This window comes from Bos indicus, chromosome 17 (genome assembly GCF_029378745.1).
Source record: "Bos indicus isolate NIAB-ARS_2022 breed Sahiwal x Tharparkar chromosome 17, NIAB-ARS_B.indTharparkar_mat_pri_1.0, whole genome shotgun sequence".
NCBI classification, from domain to species: domain Eukaryota; kingdom Metazoa; phylum Chordata; class Mammalia; order Artiodactyla; family Bovidae; genus Bos; species Bos indicus.
The window spans coordinates 44,370,678-44,390,854 of record NC_091776.1 but is presented as its reverse complement, the minus strand read 5'-3'; the positions used below and the strand labels follow the sequence as shown (position 1 = coordinate 44,390,854).

General features: G+C 51.8%; 1 protein-coding gene across 1 annotated transcript; it reads left to right on the top strand.

The window, feature by feature from the left end:
- Window positions 1-2,834: 2,834 nt before the first annotated feature.
- On the top strand, window positions 2,835-18,526 carry ANHX (anomalous homeobox). Its single transcript, XM_070769262.1, has 9 exons — window positions 2,835-3,964; window positions 6,165-6,292; window positions 8,860-8,983; window positions 9,737-9,959; window positions 10,349-10,469; window positions 11,607-11,899; window positions 15,332-15,479; window positions 17,590-17,674; window positions 17,944-18,526. The coding sequence occupies exons 1-9, from the start codon at window positions 3,716-3,718 to the stop codon at window positions 18,028-18,030; spliced, it is 1,458 nt and encodes a 485-aa protein (XP_070625363.1). The 5' UTR covers window positions 2,835-3,715; the 3' UTR covers window positions 18,031-18,526.
- Window positions 18,527-20,177: the final 1,651 nt, after the last annotated feature.

Sequence of the window (20,177 nt, the reverse complement as noted above, 5' to 3'; positions counted from 1 at the left end):
AGATATAGATAGGGTTAAAGTCACATAGCTTTAAGCTACTGAACTGGCAGTCCAACCCAGGTAGCCTGGGTTCAGAAGAGAACAGAAAAACTGGAAACAGCTGATCTTTATGCTCTAGAATGCATTATGTGGTAATGATTGCATTTCATACTAGAGAGCATGGAAGAAGGGAGGCAGCATCTATTTAATACTTAACACATCTTGGCCTACCTTTTGTTGGAAGGTCAGACCTCTATTAAAAATGAAGCTTGTGAAGAGTTGGCCCTGATTTAGAATACTTAAAATTATGTGCTTAAGTTAAGAATGTAAACTTTTGAGTCTTACATTTAAAGGAAGTCACTTATAGGTGGAAACTATTTTAAAATTCACTGGACCCATACTGAGAGAACATAAGAAGAGAATATAACTCACTCAGAGGGGGACTGGGAGGCTCAAACAAGACAATGTTTATAAATAGTAACTTCTTATCTGGCAGCCAACAACAACAACTGACTTTATAGATACGAATTAGAATCATAACATTTGTTGAATTGCATTTAAATTTAATTTTATAATGTAGGTAGGTGGACATTTTGGGTTCCACTGACATTTTAACTTCACTGGTGCTTAATGGGTGGACAGCAACCAGCTTAATGGGTGGAATGTTGTCACTGAACTCCCAGCTGGCCCTGGAGAAAGGACCTGGGAACGCATTCCCACAGTGGCAGGGTTTCCTGCAGCAAGCCTCTCATTGCCTCTGTTCACCAGTATCTGCTCTAGAATATTGCGTGGGTGGGGGTTGCTTCCTCCAAGGAAGCTTCCTCATCTGTGTTTTTTCTTTCACTTCTTGAAAAGAACCTTAAAAGGAGAAAAACCAATTATCTTTTTATAAAAAGTAGAAAACATGAATAAGCAAAAAGAAGAAAATTTAAAAGTTAAATAAAAATGATAAATAATTTGTCACCAGGTGGCAATCAGTGTTTAACAAAATGGCATGTATCATTTCGTGTCTGTACTTTTCAGATGGGTTCATAGCACTCACCTTGTTTTGTAACAGGCAGTTTTCAAGAAACAATGTATCACTAATAAGGGTCAGGAGGCACTCTTTCTCTGCACAACTACTAATTAACCTTACTGAGCCCACCTTCTTTCTGAAGTTTGATGTATTTACCAAAAACTTCCACCAGATCTTGGATTGTTTCCAGATTGTGAACAAACACTGAAATGTTTCTCTTTTTGCCAAAGTCTTCTTGCCCATAAGCTTAGGCAGAAGCTCTGGTATCAAAGAATTTTTGCCTCCACCACCATTTAAAAACCAACTTACAGGACTTCTCTGTTGGTCCAGTGGTTAAGGATCCGGTTTGCAATGCAGGGGACACGGGTTCTATTCCTGGTTGGAGAACTTAGATCCCACAGGACACAAAGCAACTAAGCCTGCCCTCAGCAACTACTCAGCCCACCTGCTCTAGAACGTGCAGCACACTCTGAAACCCTGGCGTCACAATGAGAAAATTGTTGCGCCAATAAATAAAAATATAAAACACACACACACACAAACGCAGGACTTCCCTGTCAGTCAGTCCAGTGGTTAAGACCTTGCCTTCTAATGCAGGGGGTGCAGTCCAATCCCTGGTGGGGAGCTAAAATCTCACCTGCCTTGGGAGGCCAAAACCCCAAAACTTAAAACAGAAGCAATATTATAACAAATGCACTAAAGACTTTAAAACTGGAAAAACAAAGAAAATTCTACTTGAAGTCTTCCTGGTCTCATCTCTAGGGCGCCTTCCAGCTTGCTGTGCAAAATTCACAAGACTGTAACCTGTACCGGGCAGAGGCCAGGGCAGGGACGGCGGCAGTTCAGTGATTTCCCCTGTGTGTGGACCAGGGACGTGGAGAACTCGGGTTCTGAGACCCTCACCGTGTGAAGGCAGAGGTGCACCCCTAGGATCACAGGAGGTGGGATCTACAGGGGCCTCCCCTACGATCCCGGCTCCTTGATCCCCCTCCCGCGCGACCCAGGCTGGGGTGCGGATCCCTCCGGGCACGAAGGGGAGGCGGGGAGTGTCTGCCCCATGGGCTGCAACCTCATTAGGGCTTTGGCTCCGTAGAGCTTCAGGGGTTGCTTGGGGTCAGCCCAGGGTCACAGCTTCCTCCTGCTGCAGGGGTTTGGGGGTCACGACACCCTCTCCTCCAACCCAGCCCTGCTGCTCTGGGGCCTTTAATGCCAGCCCCCCAAGATCTTGGCTTCCATGCAGCTCCCCGCCCCCCAATCCCATGGACCCTCGAGAACCTCTCGGCTTACTAAGAACTGCCAGAACCACTAGAACCCCCCACCCCCGCCCCCCGGCACCCAGGCTGATCCCCAGGCCCCCCGGATTTAGGAAGAGAGGGTGAGGCCAGGGTCGTCGGGCCAGGTACTCAGTGATTGGCCAAGGCCTCGATACTTTGTAGCCACCGCACCTCGGAACCGCCTCCGGGTATTTGCGTGCTGAGCGTGGAAGCTGGGAACCGGGGCCTGGCTAGGGGGTGAGTTGGGGGCGTCTGGATGAAGGTGGGTGAAGGGGGCGTTCAGGAGGGAGTTTATGGGGTACGGTGACTGAGTTCGTGGTCCTGGGTGGGGGCCTGGGGAGGCCTCTTGGTCCCCACGGGGAGCAGGGCACCTGGAGAGGTGGGGCGGCTCAGGGCCACAGCCAGGCAGAGGGTGTCCAGGCAGGATGGTGCAGTAGAGCTGTCTATCCCCGCGGAGCCGGGTCCCCTCAGTGTTCCGGGTACCCCTCCCCAACCCATTTCTTTCCCCAACTCCAGGATCCTCTTCGTGTGAGTTTGGCCCTTAGCCTCCTCCCTGCCCTTCCTGGAGCCTGGTGGGGGGGTGGGATGGAGCAGTGGGCCCCAGAGGAAACCTGGGTCCCTCGAAGGATGCGAGGTCTCCGATCTCCTGCCCGTCGTGCTGGGAAGAAAGGTAGGGCCCTGAGACAGGAGCCGGTGACAAGGCGCTGAGGTCTGGGAACAGCGACGAGGGCGCATCTTGCGTCCCTTTAGCGCGCGCGTATCTATAGGTGGTACAGGGCGGCGAGAGCTGGAAACAGGCCAGACCCTTTGCCAGGGAGCGTGGCAAGTCTGTTCAGATTCTTACGTGTGTGGAAAGTGGTTTGGTAGCATCTGCTAAGTACACATCCTTTAATTTGGCTGCCGGCAGCCTGTTCCATAGCCCTCAGGTAGTTGGAACACAGGTCTGGACCTTATGTTTGAGAAAGTGCTCACTAGTGTGGGGCTGGGGAGGTGGTTACAGTTCCTCCTTCCACCGGGTCCTTTTCAGAAACCAGTGGAGACTAGGGGTCCTTCCTGCAGCGCTGCCAGACTAAATATTGCCATAAGGAAGCTCTCTCCGTTTGGTGTATATATACACAGTCAGATTGTAGTTTTAAAATGTGAGAAACAGAGAGGTGATGATGTGGGCAAGGGGCACAAAGGGAACAGAGGTTCCAGGAGTGAGGAGCGAGGAGGACTCTTGCAGCCACAACACACAGCCAGGATCTGGACTGTTGTGGGGACTCATGGGAAACTGCAGGTCCCTGATGCACCTGTCTTCTCTCGCTGTTGCCACATTACAAGTACCTGTGGCAGGAGAGGCCTGGCAGACTTGGCTGAATATAGATGTGTGGTCAGCTGATCGCCATGGGCAGGCCGTGGTCCTGACTTGTCGTCTTGTTTGCAGAGAGGCCCAACCCGCCTGGCAATGCAGAGCTTCCTGCAACTGCTGAGGGGAAACGAGGGCCCCAGCCTGCCCTTGTCGGAGCTGGTGACCCTCGCAGGCAGGCTGTGCCGGGACCTCCAGGATGACCCCACCCAGGTGCAGTCCTTGGTCACAGCCGTGCTGGACAGCCAGTTCCGCCTGTACCTCTTGGACAATGCGGATGTGGCCCTGGTGTGCGCCAGCGTGCTGGCCCAGCGAGAGCAGCACCAGGCCGCCTGCCGGCTGCTGGAGGTAGAGCTGGTCTGTGAGATGGGGGTTGGGGCATGGGGGTGTGAAGAGAGGGGAAGCGGCCACCACCATCCTAAACACGACACAAATGCCCAGAGTCAGCATTTGTCACCTTGTGGAGAGGTGCCATAAACCAAGCTGGGATGGTCCACTCTCTCTCTACTAAGTTTTAACTTGCCTGGTAACTGAAGATGAGACTGTCCAGTTTTGGAATCTTCGTGGTCCTGGCTTGGAAAGTTGGCATCCCAGTTAGTGAGACAAGCAAACAGACCCGTCTCTCAGTCTGCTGGCTGTGGGTCTGCATTCGGGAGCTCTGAAATCACAAGTATGTCTGTAAGTCCTCTGGTGGCACTTTGAACATCAAGTTATTTGGCATGAAAACCTGAGCTATGTCCACATGAAGCTAGTGATGTCTTTATCCACTTTATGTTACTGCGGTACATTTTACTACTCAAATATTGGTATATTTGGTTGCACGATGGTGCTTGCCCAGATCATACTGGAGTGGTGCAAATTCTGTAGTGTATACCTGTGTTACTTCCTAAAATGTGTGAAGTTCTGAATTCCAAACTCTGTGTGGCTCGAAAGGTTTTAATAAGAGATTTGGGGGCCAGTGTTTCCTTTTTCACTCCATATGCATGTATGCATGTACATCTATGCATAAGTCATGCTGAGTTTACTTTCAAGATACTCGGTTCTTTCAGTTCTTTCTATTTCTGCTCCCTCTCCCCCAAGCCCTGTGACATCCACCTGGCTCCCTTCTCCACTGGCACCCCCATGTTCTCTCCTGCCCCCTCCATCTGTTCCTCACCTAGCAGCCAGGGGGAGTTTTAGAACTGCAGATGGGACCGTGGTGTGTGCTGAGGCGGTGGACCCAGAGCCTGCCATCAGTGCTGGCTTGCTGTCCAGTCTTTGGACCCCTCCTGACCCCCTTTGTCATGCTGGCTTTCTTGCTGTTTCTGGAGTTCCTGAGATCCTCTTCTTTTGAATTTTGCAGGTGTCATTTCCTCTGCCCAAGGCTGGAGCCCCATTCTGTGTGGCTGGAGCTTTCCTACGTGTCTGGTTTCTGCTTTAAATGTCACCCTGTACAGCTAGTGCCTCCTTTATTGTCAAGGATATAAAGGAGCCCTCATCCCCCTCTATGGCTCCTTCCTCAGCTCATAAGTAGAAATCTGTTTATTTTTCAACCTGTGTTTGTCTGCCTTCCCTCCTGCACTGCAGGCCCCAGGAGCAGGGGGCGCATCAGCTCTGCTCATTAAAGGATCCCCAACACCTGAAACATAAGAGAACTCAGATTTCCAGCGATGTCAGACGAAATGGATGAACACAGAGTTGTCATAGCTGCTGTGTAGGCAGTCAAGGATGAAATGTGATGCAAAACTCCCAGGAGAGGGACTGTAGCTCACTCGGGATTGTCTAGAAATGCCTCTGAGAAAGTAATGTGTTCTGAGACCTGAGAGAAGCCATGGGGCCACCACCTCAGAAAAGGGCGTTTCCTGCCCAGGGCCACTCATGCAGGTGGGGAGGCCCTAGGTGGTTTCCCTGCCCATAGGTTGTGCCCTGGGTCTACTGCTTTATCCTGGCAGGAGACTGCAGGCTTCGACCCAGCAAAATGGGTTTTTTATTGCTGTGGAAAGAAAGCTAAATGATTCTCAGCACCTCCCTCACCAAAATGGTCCTGAGAACACTGGGGTTCAAGCACAGGGGCTGTGTCTAGGCCAGGCCTGTCCTCAGCATCCTTGGCCCTCTCAAAAGTCTGGTCACATGACCACGTCCCACTGGGTCTGGGAGCCATCAGTGGTGTGACCAGGACCCCTTCATCCCCTTCAGCTCAGAATGTGCTCTCTGAGACCCAGGGACCCACCCAGCTGGTGGGAAAGGCCTCTCATACAAGATAGGGGTGACGCCTCAGGCCCCTCAAATCTGATCTTTCATACGGTCCTGGGCGCAGCTCTGCCTCCTGTGTGCTGTGGCCATAGCCCAGATGTGGCTTTCCCCTTGCCTGCCCCTCACCTGTAGGGGGTAGAGGAGAACTGTGCCCCCCAGGGGCTCCCTGCAAGCCTGGTAGGGACTGGAGCCCAGCCATGGAGCTCATGCCCTCACCATTGGGAGCCAGTGGGTGGCTGGTCTTAGGGCTCAGGCAAGTGGACAACAGGGCTCCAGGGCAGGGAAGGGTGCGGATCTCAGGAGGCTCTTTCCACAGGGGTGCCAGGTGCCAGGTGGCAGCCCCAAGCTGGTGCAGCTCTGGAATGACATCCACTACCGTCTGGCCATGAAGAAGCTCGGCGTGTCCACGCTGACACCGGTGCAGAAGTTCCGGTGCAGGAAGAGGTATGCGCTGGTCTTGGCACTTAACCCCGGGGCTCATGAGGGATTTGCTTTCCAGAACTATAGAAGGGCTGAGGTGAAGTAGAGGGAGGGAGGCGAGATGAAACAGTGATGTCAGTGCCCAACACTGAGCCACCTCTCCGCCTGCTCGGCTGTGGGAACACTGTCCCACCTCTGCCCACGGGACAGGACGGAGAGCCATTCCCAAGACCCAGGATTTCAGCGCAGCTCCTCAGGGCTGCAGGACCTTTTAAAGACAGATAGAGATGAGGGTGCTGTAAGCACCGTGTGGATGTGTGTAGTGCTTAGAACAGCGGTCCCAGTCTTTTTGGCACCAGCGGCGGGTTTTGTGGAAGACAATTTTTCCGTGGACCAGTGCATGTGCAGGGGCAAGGGGGATGATTCAAGTATATTACAGTTATTGTGCACTTTACTTCTGTTATTATTACATCAGCTTTGCCTCAGATCATCAGACATTAGATCCCAGATCATCGGACAGGGGGACCCCTGGTTAGAAGACAGTCTGGCACATGATAGCTGCTGAACAGATGTTAATTAACAATCACCACTATGACCATAATCAGCACTAAGTAAACATTACGACGACCAGTTCTAACCATCACCATTATCACCATTCACGCATGAGGACACCGAGACACAGACAAATTAGTGACTCACCTGGTTACACACTAGAGAGACGCAAAGGCAGGATTCCAGCTTAGACGTTGAAGCTGCAGAGCCTTTGTTCCTTATTTGGGTGTGCTCCACCGTCCAGAAGGGGCTGCAGGTCTCGCTCTGAGCTCCCGAAAGCCCAAGTGACAGGAGTTGCTGAGCCAAGGGCCTAGTTGATGGAGGAAGAGATGGATGGATTCCTTTTGGGTCAAACAGAATTTTTCTCAGAGTGCCCACCAAATATGTCCTCAAAGCCAAGAAGTTTATCAGCCTTGAGGTTATCAAGGGTTGCAGTCAGTCCCCTCCCTATAGGTTTTTAGGGCCTGCCTGAGGGTGGTTCAGCAAAGTGACTTGGGGAGCGGTTTGCTGTTTGTGAAGAGGCCCCTGGGGCTCTCCTGGAGCTGCACTTGGATGTAGATGACGGACTGGAGACTGGGGAACAAAGCAGATCCCCTAATTCAGAGCAAGGAATGCCAGACAGGACAAGCTCAGTAGAGGGCTGTGGCTCGGTGGCCCTTTGTTACGGTGGGGGCTGCAGCACAGGGCGCAGAACCTGAATGAGGCCTGAGCACAGGACGGCACTCTGGGCATGAGGAGGGGTGATACACGTTACAAATGGTGGTCAGTGCAGGAGCAGAGACAGGAGGTGCTTGGAGGTTCTGGGAGAGGCCGTGGCTGGGGAATGGGTTGTGTCAGGATGGACTCAGGAGGATTTGCTGAGAGGTTGAATGTATTGGAGAAGGTAAGATAATAAACCCAGGCTCTTGGCCTGATTGGCCGGGACGTGGTGTTCTCTCCTCACTGGAACGGGCAGGACAGGCTGGGGGAAGATGTGAAAAGTGGGAAACTGAGCTTCACTGGATGTATGGGGTGTGTTCTTGACATTCATGGGGATTTTTAATAGGTATTTGGATATCAAATCTTGTAGAAAACCGGTGTTGTTCATTTATATGTCATTTAAAGAAAACTATTTATTTTTGCCTCTGCTGGGTCTTTGTTGCTGTGCGGCTTTTCTTTAGTTGCAGTGAGTCACTCAGTCATCCCCAACTCTTTGTGACCCCCATGGGCTACACAGTCCATGGAGTTTTCCAGGCCAGAATACTGCAGTGGGTAGCCGTTGCCTTCTTTGGGGGATCTTCCCAACCCAGGGATCTAACCCAGGCCTCCCGCATTGCAGGCGGATTCTTTACCAGCTGAGCCACGAGGGAAGCCTATGAATACTGGAGTGGGTAGCCTATCCCTCCTCCTGGGGAACTTCCTGACTCAGGAATCGAACCAGGGTCTCCTGCATTGCAGGTGGATTCCTTACCAACTGAACCATCAGGGAATCCTTGTAGTGAGTGGGGGCTACTCTCTGGTTGTGTTCTGCAGGCTTCTCATTGTGGCTTCTCGTTGCAGAGCATGGGCTTTAGGGTGCTTGGGGCTCAGTAGTTGTGGCTCCCAGGCTCTGGAGCACAGGCTCAGTAGTTGTGGTGCATGAGCTAGGTTCCTCTGTGGCACGTGCGTTCTTCCCAGACCAGGGATCAAATCCGTCTCCTGAATTGGCAGGTAGATTCTTTACCACTGAGCCACCAGGGAGCCCCTTGTCATTTTTTCTGTGGCAAAAAATTCCGTTATACAGTCAGTAAAGCGGATAGCATAACCCACCTCAATATCTTCATCATCCAGCTTCAGCAGTCAGGACCACTGGTCAGTGAGGGGTGCTGGGAACCCTGATGAGAGTGTGGAGTGTGGGCCCAGGCACCACCAGGCCCCTCCCTGCTCAGGGCTTGGATCCAGGGCCTGCAGCACACGGTGGGGAGGAGGGTGGCCGCTGAAAGGAGAAGAGTCCAGGGGGCACAACAGGTGCATCCAGAGGAGCAGGGGTCTGTTACCACCTCCTCAGTGTCCTCCTCTAGGAATCCACCACCTGCCTCCCTCTGCCCTAATGGCCTCAAGAGCCGGAACTTCCCCAGAGAAGTTCGCCAGAAGCTGGAGGACTTTGCCTCGGGCGTGAGCACCAACCCCAGCAAGGCTGAGCGGGTAAGAGCAGATATGAGCATGGCCAGGCACCCTCCCCTTCGCCAACACTCCCTGTCCTTAGGGGAGGCCCACCCTTGGTCGGTTCACCCCCACTGTTAGGTGGGGGACTAACGCCCTTGGGGGCTTGCCACCCTTAGGTGACATCACCACCTTAGGGGGTAGATCCACACCCTCCCTAGTGGCCTATCTGCCAGGGCGATGGTGGGCTCTGACCACCCTGAACTCCCTTGGGGATGGCGCCCTTTGGTTGGCAGCCCTTGCATGTCTACCCTGCACAGGTTGGGGAGTGAGTTTCATCACAAGCATCTTAATACCCTGTCAGCCCGTGTGACTTCAGGAGACACTCACTGAGCACTCGCTGAGGCCGGGGATCCAGCAGGAGGGGTGGAGGGGGCTGTGCCCTCCAGGAGCAGGTGGAGGGGGCAATAGTCTTCCCCCTCAGACCCTGCTGCTCAGAAAGCTGGCTTGCTCTCTCCTCCCCGCGTCCAGTCAGCTGGGCTCCCCCAGAGCAGGGCGCTGTGGCCAGTGGTGCCAGTTCACATATGAGAGGTGCCTGGTCGCAGGGTTGGTCATGGCCGATATGCTCTGGCCTGGGAGGGTGAAGGGTCAGTGGTTGGGTGGCACCTCGGGAGGATCTGGTTTGCCAGCTGCGCGGAGCCCTCCTGGCTGTGAGTGACTGGGTGGTGGCTTGCCCCCTTGGTGCTCTGGCCTCTCGGCTTGGGAGTGGGCTAGTGGTGGGTTGTTTTGGGGCAGGAGGGCCTGGCCTCTGAGACGCACCTGACCACGGAGCAAGTCTACAACTGGTTTGCCAATTACCGGCGGCGCCAGAGGGCCCTGATGCAGCGTGCGGCACCAGCGCCAACCCCAGACTCAGCAGAAGACCTCACGTCGGGGGAGGCGAGTCGGCACCTACCCCCGCAGCCAACAGACCACCCCCAGCTTGGCTCTGGGCTTGTGGACAGGCCTCAGTGGTCAAGTGAGTGGCCCCTCTGACAAAACCTGTATCTAGGACCAGCCAGGCCTCCTCCTCCAGTCCGAGTCTGCACGTTCAGCACCTCACCCTGTGGGAAGTGAGCTCACTGACGCTAAGGGTCAGGTTGGGCTCAGGGTGGCCCAGGTGGGCTGCAGCAGCATTTTGCTTTGAGCGATTACTGTGAGGTCAGGCCCAGGAGTCGGGGAGTTGAGCCAAACACCAGAATTGGGGTGGCCTGGGTTCATAATTGTGGGTTTCAGTTCAGACCAAAGACAGATCAAGGGTCAAACAAAGAGCAGCAGGCAGCCAGCGTGACTGCTCTCAATCTGCTGGGAAGGAGGCTGGGACTCCAAGCATCACCCAGCCTCCCTTCCCCTCTGATCGGCTTTTAGCAGGACCTGAGAAAAGTGGGCCTCTACAGACCCTGGAGACCACCCAAGGGCCGTGGGAGCCGGTGGCTCTGACCCCAGACTTCTCTGGAGACGAGACTATGCCCAAGTCACTGGCTCCCAGGTATTGCCACGCACATAGGCCGGGGGACTGTCTCCCTGTTCAGTTTCCCACTCTCGGTGGGAGACCAGGAATGGAGTGGGCATAGGAACACCAGCCAGACCCTGGGACCAGGTCTGCGATGGCTGAGGGCAGAGATAGCTGTGATCCCAGGTAGGAGGGGGAGCCACTGGCAAGGAACCCACGTCATGTACAGCACACTTGCTTCCTGGAGCCTGACTCACAGCCTGACTTCATGTAAATTTTGGAGAATGGGGAAACAGACTTAGAAGAACATGCAGAACTATCTCCTAAAGGCAAATGGCCTTCCTCGTGGTTTGTTTATCTCCAGCATTTGGTGTGGTTGGTATATCTCTAAGTTAGTAACCACTAAGTTAGTAAGTCCCTCCCACAGCCCAGTGTCTCATCTTACCTTGCCGCTCCTGTGACGCTGCACAGACTGCTGTGAGAAGACTGCTGGCCAGCAGGGGGACTGAGTCTGAGCGAGGGGTCATGTTCGTGCTGTATAAGCCATCAAGCTGTGCCCGCTTTTCCCTGTTACCCTTGTGTTATTAGCATCTCTCATGACATTACCTGAGCTGACACCTCACATTCAGGCCAGCACTACCCAGCCATGTGGCCTTAGGCAAGTTCCCATGACCTCTTGGTGTCTCACTTTTTTCATCTGTGAAATGGGGACAGTGATAAGCTCTGCCATGCAGGTCATCACACAGATTATAGAGGTGGGGAGTTGTTAACAAAAGCCCAAGAGCGCCATCTGAGATACAGTGAGCGTTTGTGGAATATTGATTCTTTGAATTATTAACTTCTGCGTGATAGTCCTTTAGGATCCACCTTCATATAGTCCCTCAACTGTTAGGCTGTTCCTAATCATTTTCAGCTTTCACTATTGCAGAACAATGCTTCATTGAAAGCACTTGTAAATAAACTGCTAATGTATCTTAGGTTTCTAGCAGTAATATTTTTTACTCTTGCAGCCCCAGGGAGGATGGTGAAGGCAGCATGACTGGGAATGTGGTGGGCCCCACAGCCATCTGAGCCCAGATTCCCAGGCTGAGCTGGAATATCCTCCCAGGCCCCCCTTCCCTGGTCTGAGGGAGCCTCTGCCCACCAAGGGGTGGTGTTCCCTGTGTCCCCCAGGTCTCTGCAGGGTGGTGAGATATACCAGGAGGGACCTAACCATGATCCTGCCACTCTGCCCCCTGTCTGCTCTGGCCCTGGTCTCTGTCCTCTGGCTGCTGCCAACGATATGCTGGATCCCTCTCTGGCTGCCCCTGAGTCGTGGCTGATGTCTCTCGCACTGGCATCCTCCAAGGAAGTTTCCTTCCAGACTGGGCAGCTGATCCACAGTCATGGGCTGGACCTCACCATGCGCCCTACAGACGCTGCTCTGGCTGTGTCCTTCACCGCCCTCAGGGAGCCCAGCCCCACAGGTGGGTCCACTCTAGACAGACCACGTGTTTCTACATCAGATGCTTTGACGGCTTGTGTCTCATTTGAAGGGGCAGGATTTTGAGGGGCGAGGACTTTCTGCCTGAATCCCATGTATTTTATTAGACCCACAAACCAGTGCAGTTGGAACAGTCTCTTCCCACGAACAGCTGGATGTTTTTTTCATTTATTTTTGTTTTCAAAATAAAATGTGCACATGACTGAAAAATAAGATAGTGAGGAAAGAGTTGGAATGGAATGGAATGGCTGCCAGCCCTGCCTCCAGTCCCCGTGACTAGCTTGTCCACATCTGCTAGCACAGAGGAGGGCTGAGCTGCTCGGACTTCTACCCTCTTGTCCTGGTTTCTTTCTTAGTTGTAATTGTAGCTATACATACCCTTAATGAAAATGTATTCAGGTATGTATCTTGTGCACCAAACATGACAGCATCTTGTGACCTCCATAAGGAGGATATTGGCACTGAATTCAGCCTGTCACCTAAATTTCTTAGTCTTCTGTGGTTATGCATGCATGCTAAGTCACTTCAGTCATGTCTGACTCTTTGTGACCCTATGGACTGTAGCCCGCCGGCTCCCCTGTCCTTGAAATTTCCCAGGCAGTACTGGAGTAGGTTGCCGTGCCCTCCTTCAGGGGATCTTCTTGACCCAGGGATCAAACACATCTCTGTGTCTACCTGCATCGGCAGTCTTTACCACTAGCGCCACTTGCGAAGCCCTCTGTGGTTATATATATATATATATATATATATATATATATGTCTTATAATTTCTCGTTGCCTTTCTTTTTTCTTACATTGTCTGCTTTTATCACGTCCTTAGCTTCTCCCAATATTTCAAACATCACCTCTGAAGACTTGTTGCTGGGAGCCTCCTTCTCCCTGTCTCCATCCAAGTGCAGTCTGCCTAGGCCTGGGATGGAGCCATCATCCTGAGAGCGCCTGGGTTTGCTTCAGTGTTGAATCTCAGTTCCCTGACCAGGGATCAAACCCTCCTCCCTTGCGTTGGAAGGTGAAATCTTAACCATTGGACCGCCAGGGAAATTCCACTTCAGTGTTTCCTTAATTGCAAGTCTTGTTCTTTCTTTCTTGACTCTTGTTATGTTAGAGAATGTCTTTAACTTTAGAAGAAAGGGTGACCACAGGTAAATTTTCTGATTCCTTGCATCTTTTGAAATTGTCTTTAATCTTCCCTCATGCTTGATTAATGATTTGTCAGGGACAGAATTCTGAGTTCAAAACACTTTTTTCCCTTAGAAATTTGAAAGCAACATATCAGTACAGCATCCAGCGCTGTCATTTTAAGTCAGATGCATTCTGATCTTTACATGTTTTACATATTTTTCCTTTCTTGGAGCTTTTTATTTTTTAAGTCTTGGTGTTCTGAAATTTCACAGGGATGGTTCTAGGTGTGAGTCTTTTAAAATCACTTTGTTGTTAAGCCTTTCAATTTAGAGAGAGAGCAAGGTCTTCTTTAAGCTCCAGGCATTTTCTGTAATATTCTTTGATAGTTTCCTGATAATTTCCTCCTTCCAGTTCTCTCTTTACAGCACAAATGTTATTTGGATGTTGGAAATCCTGGGCCAATCTCCCAAAATGCTTACCTTTAAAAAAGTTGCTTTTTATTGTATATGCTTTTGTCTTAAAATTTATCTTCTGATCTAATTAAAAAAGCATTTATTTACTTGTTTTTGCTGCACTGGGTCTTGGTTGCAGTGAGCAGGGACTACTCTCTGGTGGCAGTGTGCAGGCTTCTCACTGCAGTGGCTTCTCTCGTTGCAGAGCACGGGCCATAGGCGCACGTGGGGTTCAGTAGTTGTGACTCATGGGTTTAGTTGGCATGTGGAAAATTCCCGGACCAGGAATCAAACCCATATCTCCTGCACCGGCAGGCGATTCTTAACCACCAGATCACCGGGGAAGTCCTATCTTCTGATATTATGACCGTTACGTATTTTAAGAGAACTCCAAGCTCTCTTTTCTTAATTCTGCTTTTCCTTTCTTCATAGATTGTGTTACTTTTTATAGATGCAATATCTATACTTCTCTGAGTATCCTGCTTACAAGCTTCAGTAAATATGCTTTGTTGCCTGAAGGAGGAAATGTTAGGATCGTGGATTCAGGTCCTTTCTTGGAAACAGGAAGAGGTGGGGCCTGAAAGTGGAAAAGCCTGGAGACTTATTTCTCTGAGGTGGTTTTTCCTTCTGAACAGATTGGTCTTTCATTTCTGAGACCTTTTCCTGTCCATATGTACTAACAAGGCTGGAGTCAGGACAGGCAGTGGCCAGCCTCATACTGGGAAGAGGGGAGCTGGTTTTCACACCACGTCAAGCATTATGTGAGGGTTGATGTTCTGTGGGAATTGGTGAGCTCCCTGCTGACCACCTGAGCACCTCATTTTCCTTCCCTCTCTGCAAACTCCTCAGGGTCCTTGACCCCTGCTTACACCCTGGCTTCCCTTCAGACACCCCACCCACCACCCTGGCATCGGACGTGTGCCCTGCATCTGCCGAACATGGACACCTCCCACCTGATAATTGCCCTGCCCATGACACTCCCTTTGTTCTAGGCTTGGGGCTCTTTATTTTCCTTATTCTTAGAGGAAGAAGCTGTAACCCGTTGATCTATTCTGTGTGAATTGAATTGTTCAAATTTGCACTTAACCATATTTCATGGACCTCAGAGTATCTTTGAAGTTCTGTGGGAAGAAGATACGACAGAGATGGAGGCAGTCACACAGCAAACGGTTCGGCAGGTCTGAGCAGCTGAGAGATGAGATGGTTGCTCTGGCAGACAGGAGGGAAGACCGTTGTTTGGGGTCTGAGATCAGGAAGCTTGCTAGTTTTATTGGCCAGATGGACTTAGGGCACAAATGAATCTTCGTGCTTAGCTTACTTTGCTCCTAAATGTCAACCCGGAACAGATCGAGTCCGTGTGGTTTTCCTTTTTAGAGTGAATGGCACCCTGAGAGAGTTTCTACAACATTTAAGTAAAGAGAAAGGGTGGGGCAAGGGAGTGACACCTTGCACTGACATGAAGTCAAGGTGAAACCCAAGTTAAAAGGGGAGGGAAGTGGCGGGTGGCTGGGCTCAGCCTGTGGTGAAGCAGGGAGGCACCGAGGAGTCTGTCCTCACACGGCAGTGGTGAATGTGGGCAGATTTGGATACTGAGTCTTTGTTGGGCTGGTGTGAGGTCTAGAATGACAAAAACTTGAAGCCAGTGAAATATGACATTGTTTTGGTCTCTGGAAGCCTGAAAAAGCCACTGAGATGGATAGAAGTGGCTTCTCTTTCCTCAACGCAGAGCTGAGGCCGGGGGCTGGCAGACTGGACGCTGCCTCTTCATGGACCTCTGTGTTGGGCACGTGGACTGTGCTCCTGTCTCCCAGCTCTGGGTTGTGGGGTTTCCTCCCCTGCAGGATTTGCTGACCCTCCCAGCATCAAACCCCAGGGCACATACCTGGAGGAGGATCCGGGTTCCTGTGGTAGCCAAGCAGAACAGCAGGCAGGCAACCTCCGGGTAACCCAGCCCCCGGCACAGGCTCCTGATTTCATCCTCAACCAGAGGTAGGTGCAGAGCCATCGGGCTCAGGTGACACTTCCTACGGGCCACGCATGGGGTGATGCCTGGACGGGAGACTCACCATCTGCCACGGGGTAGATGAGGTCTTTTCCTTATGGATTTCTGGAAACCTCAACAGTTCCCCCATCCTACATGATCATAGTTTTTCCCACAGACAAAAGAACACTTGCAAGCATGGGAGCAGATACAGGCATGTGGATGGTGCTTCCCCAGAGGTCTCCCTGGGCTCTAGCAGCCTCTTTCAGGCATTTTCTTTTCCCCAAAGATTGTTTCAGTTTCTGGACAGCATCAAGAGCCTGCTTTTATATTCCAAATTATAATTTTAAAGGAGCTTGGGAGGGCTGTGAATAGGGGATGTGCTGCAGACTGTGGCATGGGGCATGACAGTGGTTCAGATTTCACAGGAGAGTATTGGGCCTCTGGTGAAGGGGGAACCTATGATAGAGGGTCACAGGACAGGGTCCCCAGGGTTTGGGGTCTCCCAAATCTAGGAGCTGAAGATCAGGTGCCCAGTGAGGGCAGAATTACTGGGGGACATGCGAGAGGAGGGGAGCAGCCTCCTGAGGAAACAGGCTCTGCTTGTGGTAACAGCCAGATGATGTGGGTTTATGAGCAGAAGCCCTATGGAGAGGAGCAGCCACAGGGCCCCCTCGGGGCTGCTTGGACTCTCCACTGGTTTTCTCACCCTTGGACTCCGATGCTCCAGCTCATCTTTGTTCTGATCTGATACCCTTGATTCTTTATTTAAAAACAGCTTCGCTGGGTGTAAAGTAAACCAACAGGTTTAGATGGTACAAATGACAGTTTTCTGAGTGTGACTTATGTATTCATCACAAACCATAACTATGCTTTAGGTCATGGGCGACAGAGCTGTTTCCATCTGCCTCCACCCCTCACTCCCATCTCCCCAGGACCAAGGATCTGCTTTCTTTAGCTGAATTTTCTAAGAATTTCATATGAGTGAAATCATACAGCATCTGCCCTTTTTTTATTATATGGCTTCCTTCACTCAGCCTAACTGCTTGAGACCTGTCCTTACTGCTGTGTGTATCAACACCCACCTCTTGTGTGTATCAACACCCTTTCTCCTGTGTGTATCAACACCCTTCCTCCTGTGTGTATCAACACCCTTTCTCCTGTGTGTATCAACACCCCTCCTCCTGTGTGTATCAACACCCTTTCTCCTGTGTGTATCAACACTCCTCCTCCTGTGTGTATCAACACCCTTCCTCCTGTGTGTATCAACACCCTTCCTCCTGTGTGTATCAACACCCTTCCTCCTGTGTGTATCAACACCCTTTCTCCTGTGTGTATCAACACCCCTCCTCCTGTGTGTATCAACACCCTTCCTCCTGTGTGTATCAACACCCTTTCTCCTGTGTGTATCAGCACCCCTCCTCCTGTGTGTAGCAACACCCCTCCTCTTGTGTGTAGCAACACCCCTCCTCCTGTGTGTAGCAACCCCCTTTCTCCTGTGTGTATCAGCACCCCTTCCTTTTTCTTGCTGAGTCCTAGTCTTGGTGTGGATTGACATATGTGCTGGAGGCATTTGGGAGCTCCTGGTTTGAGTTTGGTGTGTGCCTGGCTGCACACATGGTGGCCTGCACGTTTGCCTTCGTGTCTCTGGGGTGTATACACCTAGCAGTGGGGTGACTAGGTCACAGGGTAGATGTGGTTTGACTTCAAGGACCTGCATGACTGTTGTCCTGAGTGGCTGCACCTATCTCCTGCCCTGCTCCCGCTGCTGCTCTCCTTGACTTGGTTCTAAGCACCTTCTGGCTTCTTCATGCCTCAGGCTGTCCCTTTGTGGCCTTCTCTCCCTTTACGTCTCTGCTCACCACCCCCTCTTCTGTGAGCTTGCCCTGGTGTGCTTGCTCCCTGACTACCTGAGCCACCTGCTTGAGGTGTTCTGAGGCCCCTCTAGCATCCTGCACACCTGAGCGCCTTGCAGGAGGAGGCTGTTCCCAGAGAGCCTGTCACCTGGAAGGGCTTCAGACAGGTAGAAAGCTCTCCGAGTATGGGGCTCATAGGGGACAGTGTGACCCTCAAACAGGGCCTGGCAGAGGGCCTGTCCTGACACCGTCCCTTTTCCAGCTCCTCAGACCTGACTCCGGCCCCACCAGGCTTCCCTGGCCCCATGTCTGCCGTGGAGCTGAGCCAGCCCCCTCCCTCCAGCCAGGTGAGACCCTCCTACAAGTACTGTGGGCTTCCTTCCTGACTCCTGGGTCCCCAGCTTGGGTCTTCAGGGTGACTAAAATGGGCAGAGCTGAACGTGAGCCAGGGACGTTTGGAGGCTGGACTTCAATGGAAGGGGAGCTGGGAGGCGAGTGTTCTGGGGCAGGGTTTCCTACCGAGTCCAGAGGGTGAGTCCCAGGGTCGGGAGTGCCAAGTGGGAGGGCAGAGCGGCAAAGGGCGTCTCCGCGTGTGACACTTGCGTTGGCTTCCCAGGTGCAGTGGTCTGACGGGCAGACCTCCAGCGACGCCTTCTGGGGAGCCAGGATGCTCCTGGAGCTTTCAGCGGGTAGCCTGGGCTGAGCCGCCTCTTGGGAGCCTGGCCAGTGCTCCAGGGGAGCAGCTGTGGACATCCAGCAACTCAAGTAACAGAGCTTTATCCCTACTGAAGAAGGAGGTCCCCAGAGTTTCCTGGGGGTTCTGCTGAGCCCCCCATGCCCTGTTTGAATAGTTTGGTTGTCAACTTTCTGTATTGGAAGAAGCATCTGAGAAACATTCCTGAAGTCAGAAGTCAAAGGTGGGTCTGTTCTATGCAGGCAGCAGCAGATTGCAGTCAGGTTCCAGGGTGGGTTCTGGGCAGTGAAGGCCTTTCTCAGAGAGGGGATGTTGCCCTTCGGGCCTCCCACCTGTCCTGTGACAAGGCCAGACTTCTCCCAGTAGATGTTGTGAGTGAGGTGTAGGCAACCTCTGGCATTTCTGAGTCTGGGGTTTGCACAGAGGCACGTGCACTGGGGGAGAGCCTGCTAGGCTGGGGGGGTGCCTTGCCCAGGGTTGTGAGTCAATGTGTTTGCCCAGCGAATGTTCTGTTCAATTAAAAGTTTAATGTTCTGACTCCCTGTCCTTCATTCACTTAACTGTCCTGGACACCTGCCCCTCTTAGGCCAGGCCCACATTTCACAGTGTGAGGGCACTAATTCATGCATCAGGACCCTGGTGATGGACATTCAGATCCTTTCCAATGGCTCTGTTTTATTAGCATTGTCACATGGGCATCTCTGCCCTCTGCCTCTCACCTGGTGTTATGCCCCGGGAATGAGAAATTGGCCCAGAGATGGAAGCAGTGGGCAGGGAAGCACAGGCCCCAGGGCTAGGCTGGTTGCAGCTCCTGGTCCTCCCGTGACACGCTTGAATGGGAACTTTGACAACTAGGACTGTCACCTCCAGGAGCAGCCCCTTGACCCACCCTTGCCTTCCCATCGTGTTGGTTGACAGAGGTAATATAATGGGTAATAGAGTCAGGTTTGTGCCCTTGGGGCTCACAGGATAGTGGGGGAGGCAGAAGAATAAAGGGGCACTTCCAGGTAGTTGCTGAAGGTGGGGTGAAGCGGGGAACAGCTGAGAACTAAGGACACTTAAAGAGACCCTATGAGCTTCCCTGGAGGGAATGTCTCAGCTGAGACTGCCTGTGCTCAGCCCCCACAGCCCTAGGGCCCCCACGCTCACTGCTCCCCCCGCAGCCCCATCCCATCCCATTGTCATCCCTAGAACCACAGGGCTGAGTGTCAGGAGTGACAGATGTGCAGCTCAGATGGCCACTCACCTTCTAGGTCCCTAAAACTAGGGCCTTTCAGTTTTAAAACATTTATTTGGGAACAGTTGAAAACTTAAGAAAATGTTGAAAATGGAAAATGTATCTTATTTTCTTTGAACCATTTGAGAATAAGTTACTGACCAGATGCCCATCATCCCCCTAATGCTTCTGTGTGTTCCCTTCAGATAAGGCATTCTGCATGACCACAGCTCCTCCATTGAAATCCGGAAGTCAGTCCTAATTGCTAGACCTGGAGGAAGTCCAGTTAGTTGTCCCAATATTGGCCTGAATGAAAGAATCCACATCCACTCCACAACATGTGCTGCATTTACTCAGAAAATCTCTCAATGCCCTCCCGCCTGGGACGGTCCCTGGTTTCTCCTGGACTTCCGGGACCTTGACTTGGGGATTACAAACCAGTTTCTGTGCAGAATGTCCCCCAAAGTGACCATGTAATTTGGGGTATGCATTTGGAAGGGATATCCCAGAAGTGATGATTGGTCCTTACTGCAGCCTCTGGGCCTCATGTGAATCTTGCTCACCCTGTTACTGCTGGTGTTCATCTCCATCACTTGGTTAGGGTGTTCCCAGCCAAGCTTCTCCACTATAAAGTTACTCCTTTTCTCTTTGTGTAAGTATTTTAGGGGACGGTGCTTTGAAGCTATGCAAATATCTGTTTCTCATCAAAGTTTGTATTAACTAATTCATTGGTCTCCCTAATCTGCTTACCTGTTTCTCAGAATTCATGAGCACTTTACTTTCATTTCCCAGTTCTAGGATCTCAAACATCACCAACTTGCCCCCACATGCCCATACAGTGTTCACCCCATCACCAAGAGTCACTCTTCAACTTTATGGTTTACCCTTCACCCCATGGTGGTTGGTGTAAATAACTGAGTCCACGCACATCATTAACTCG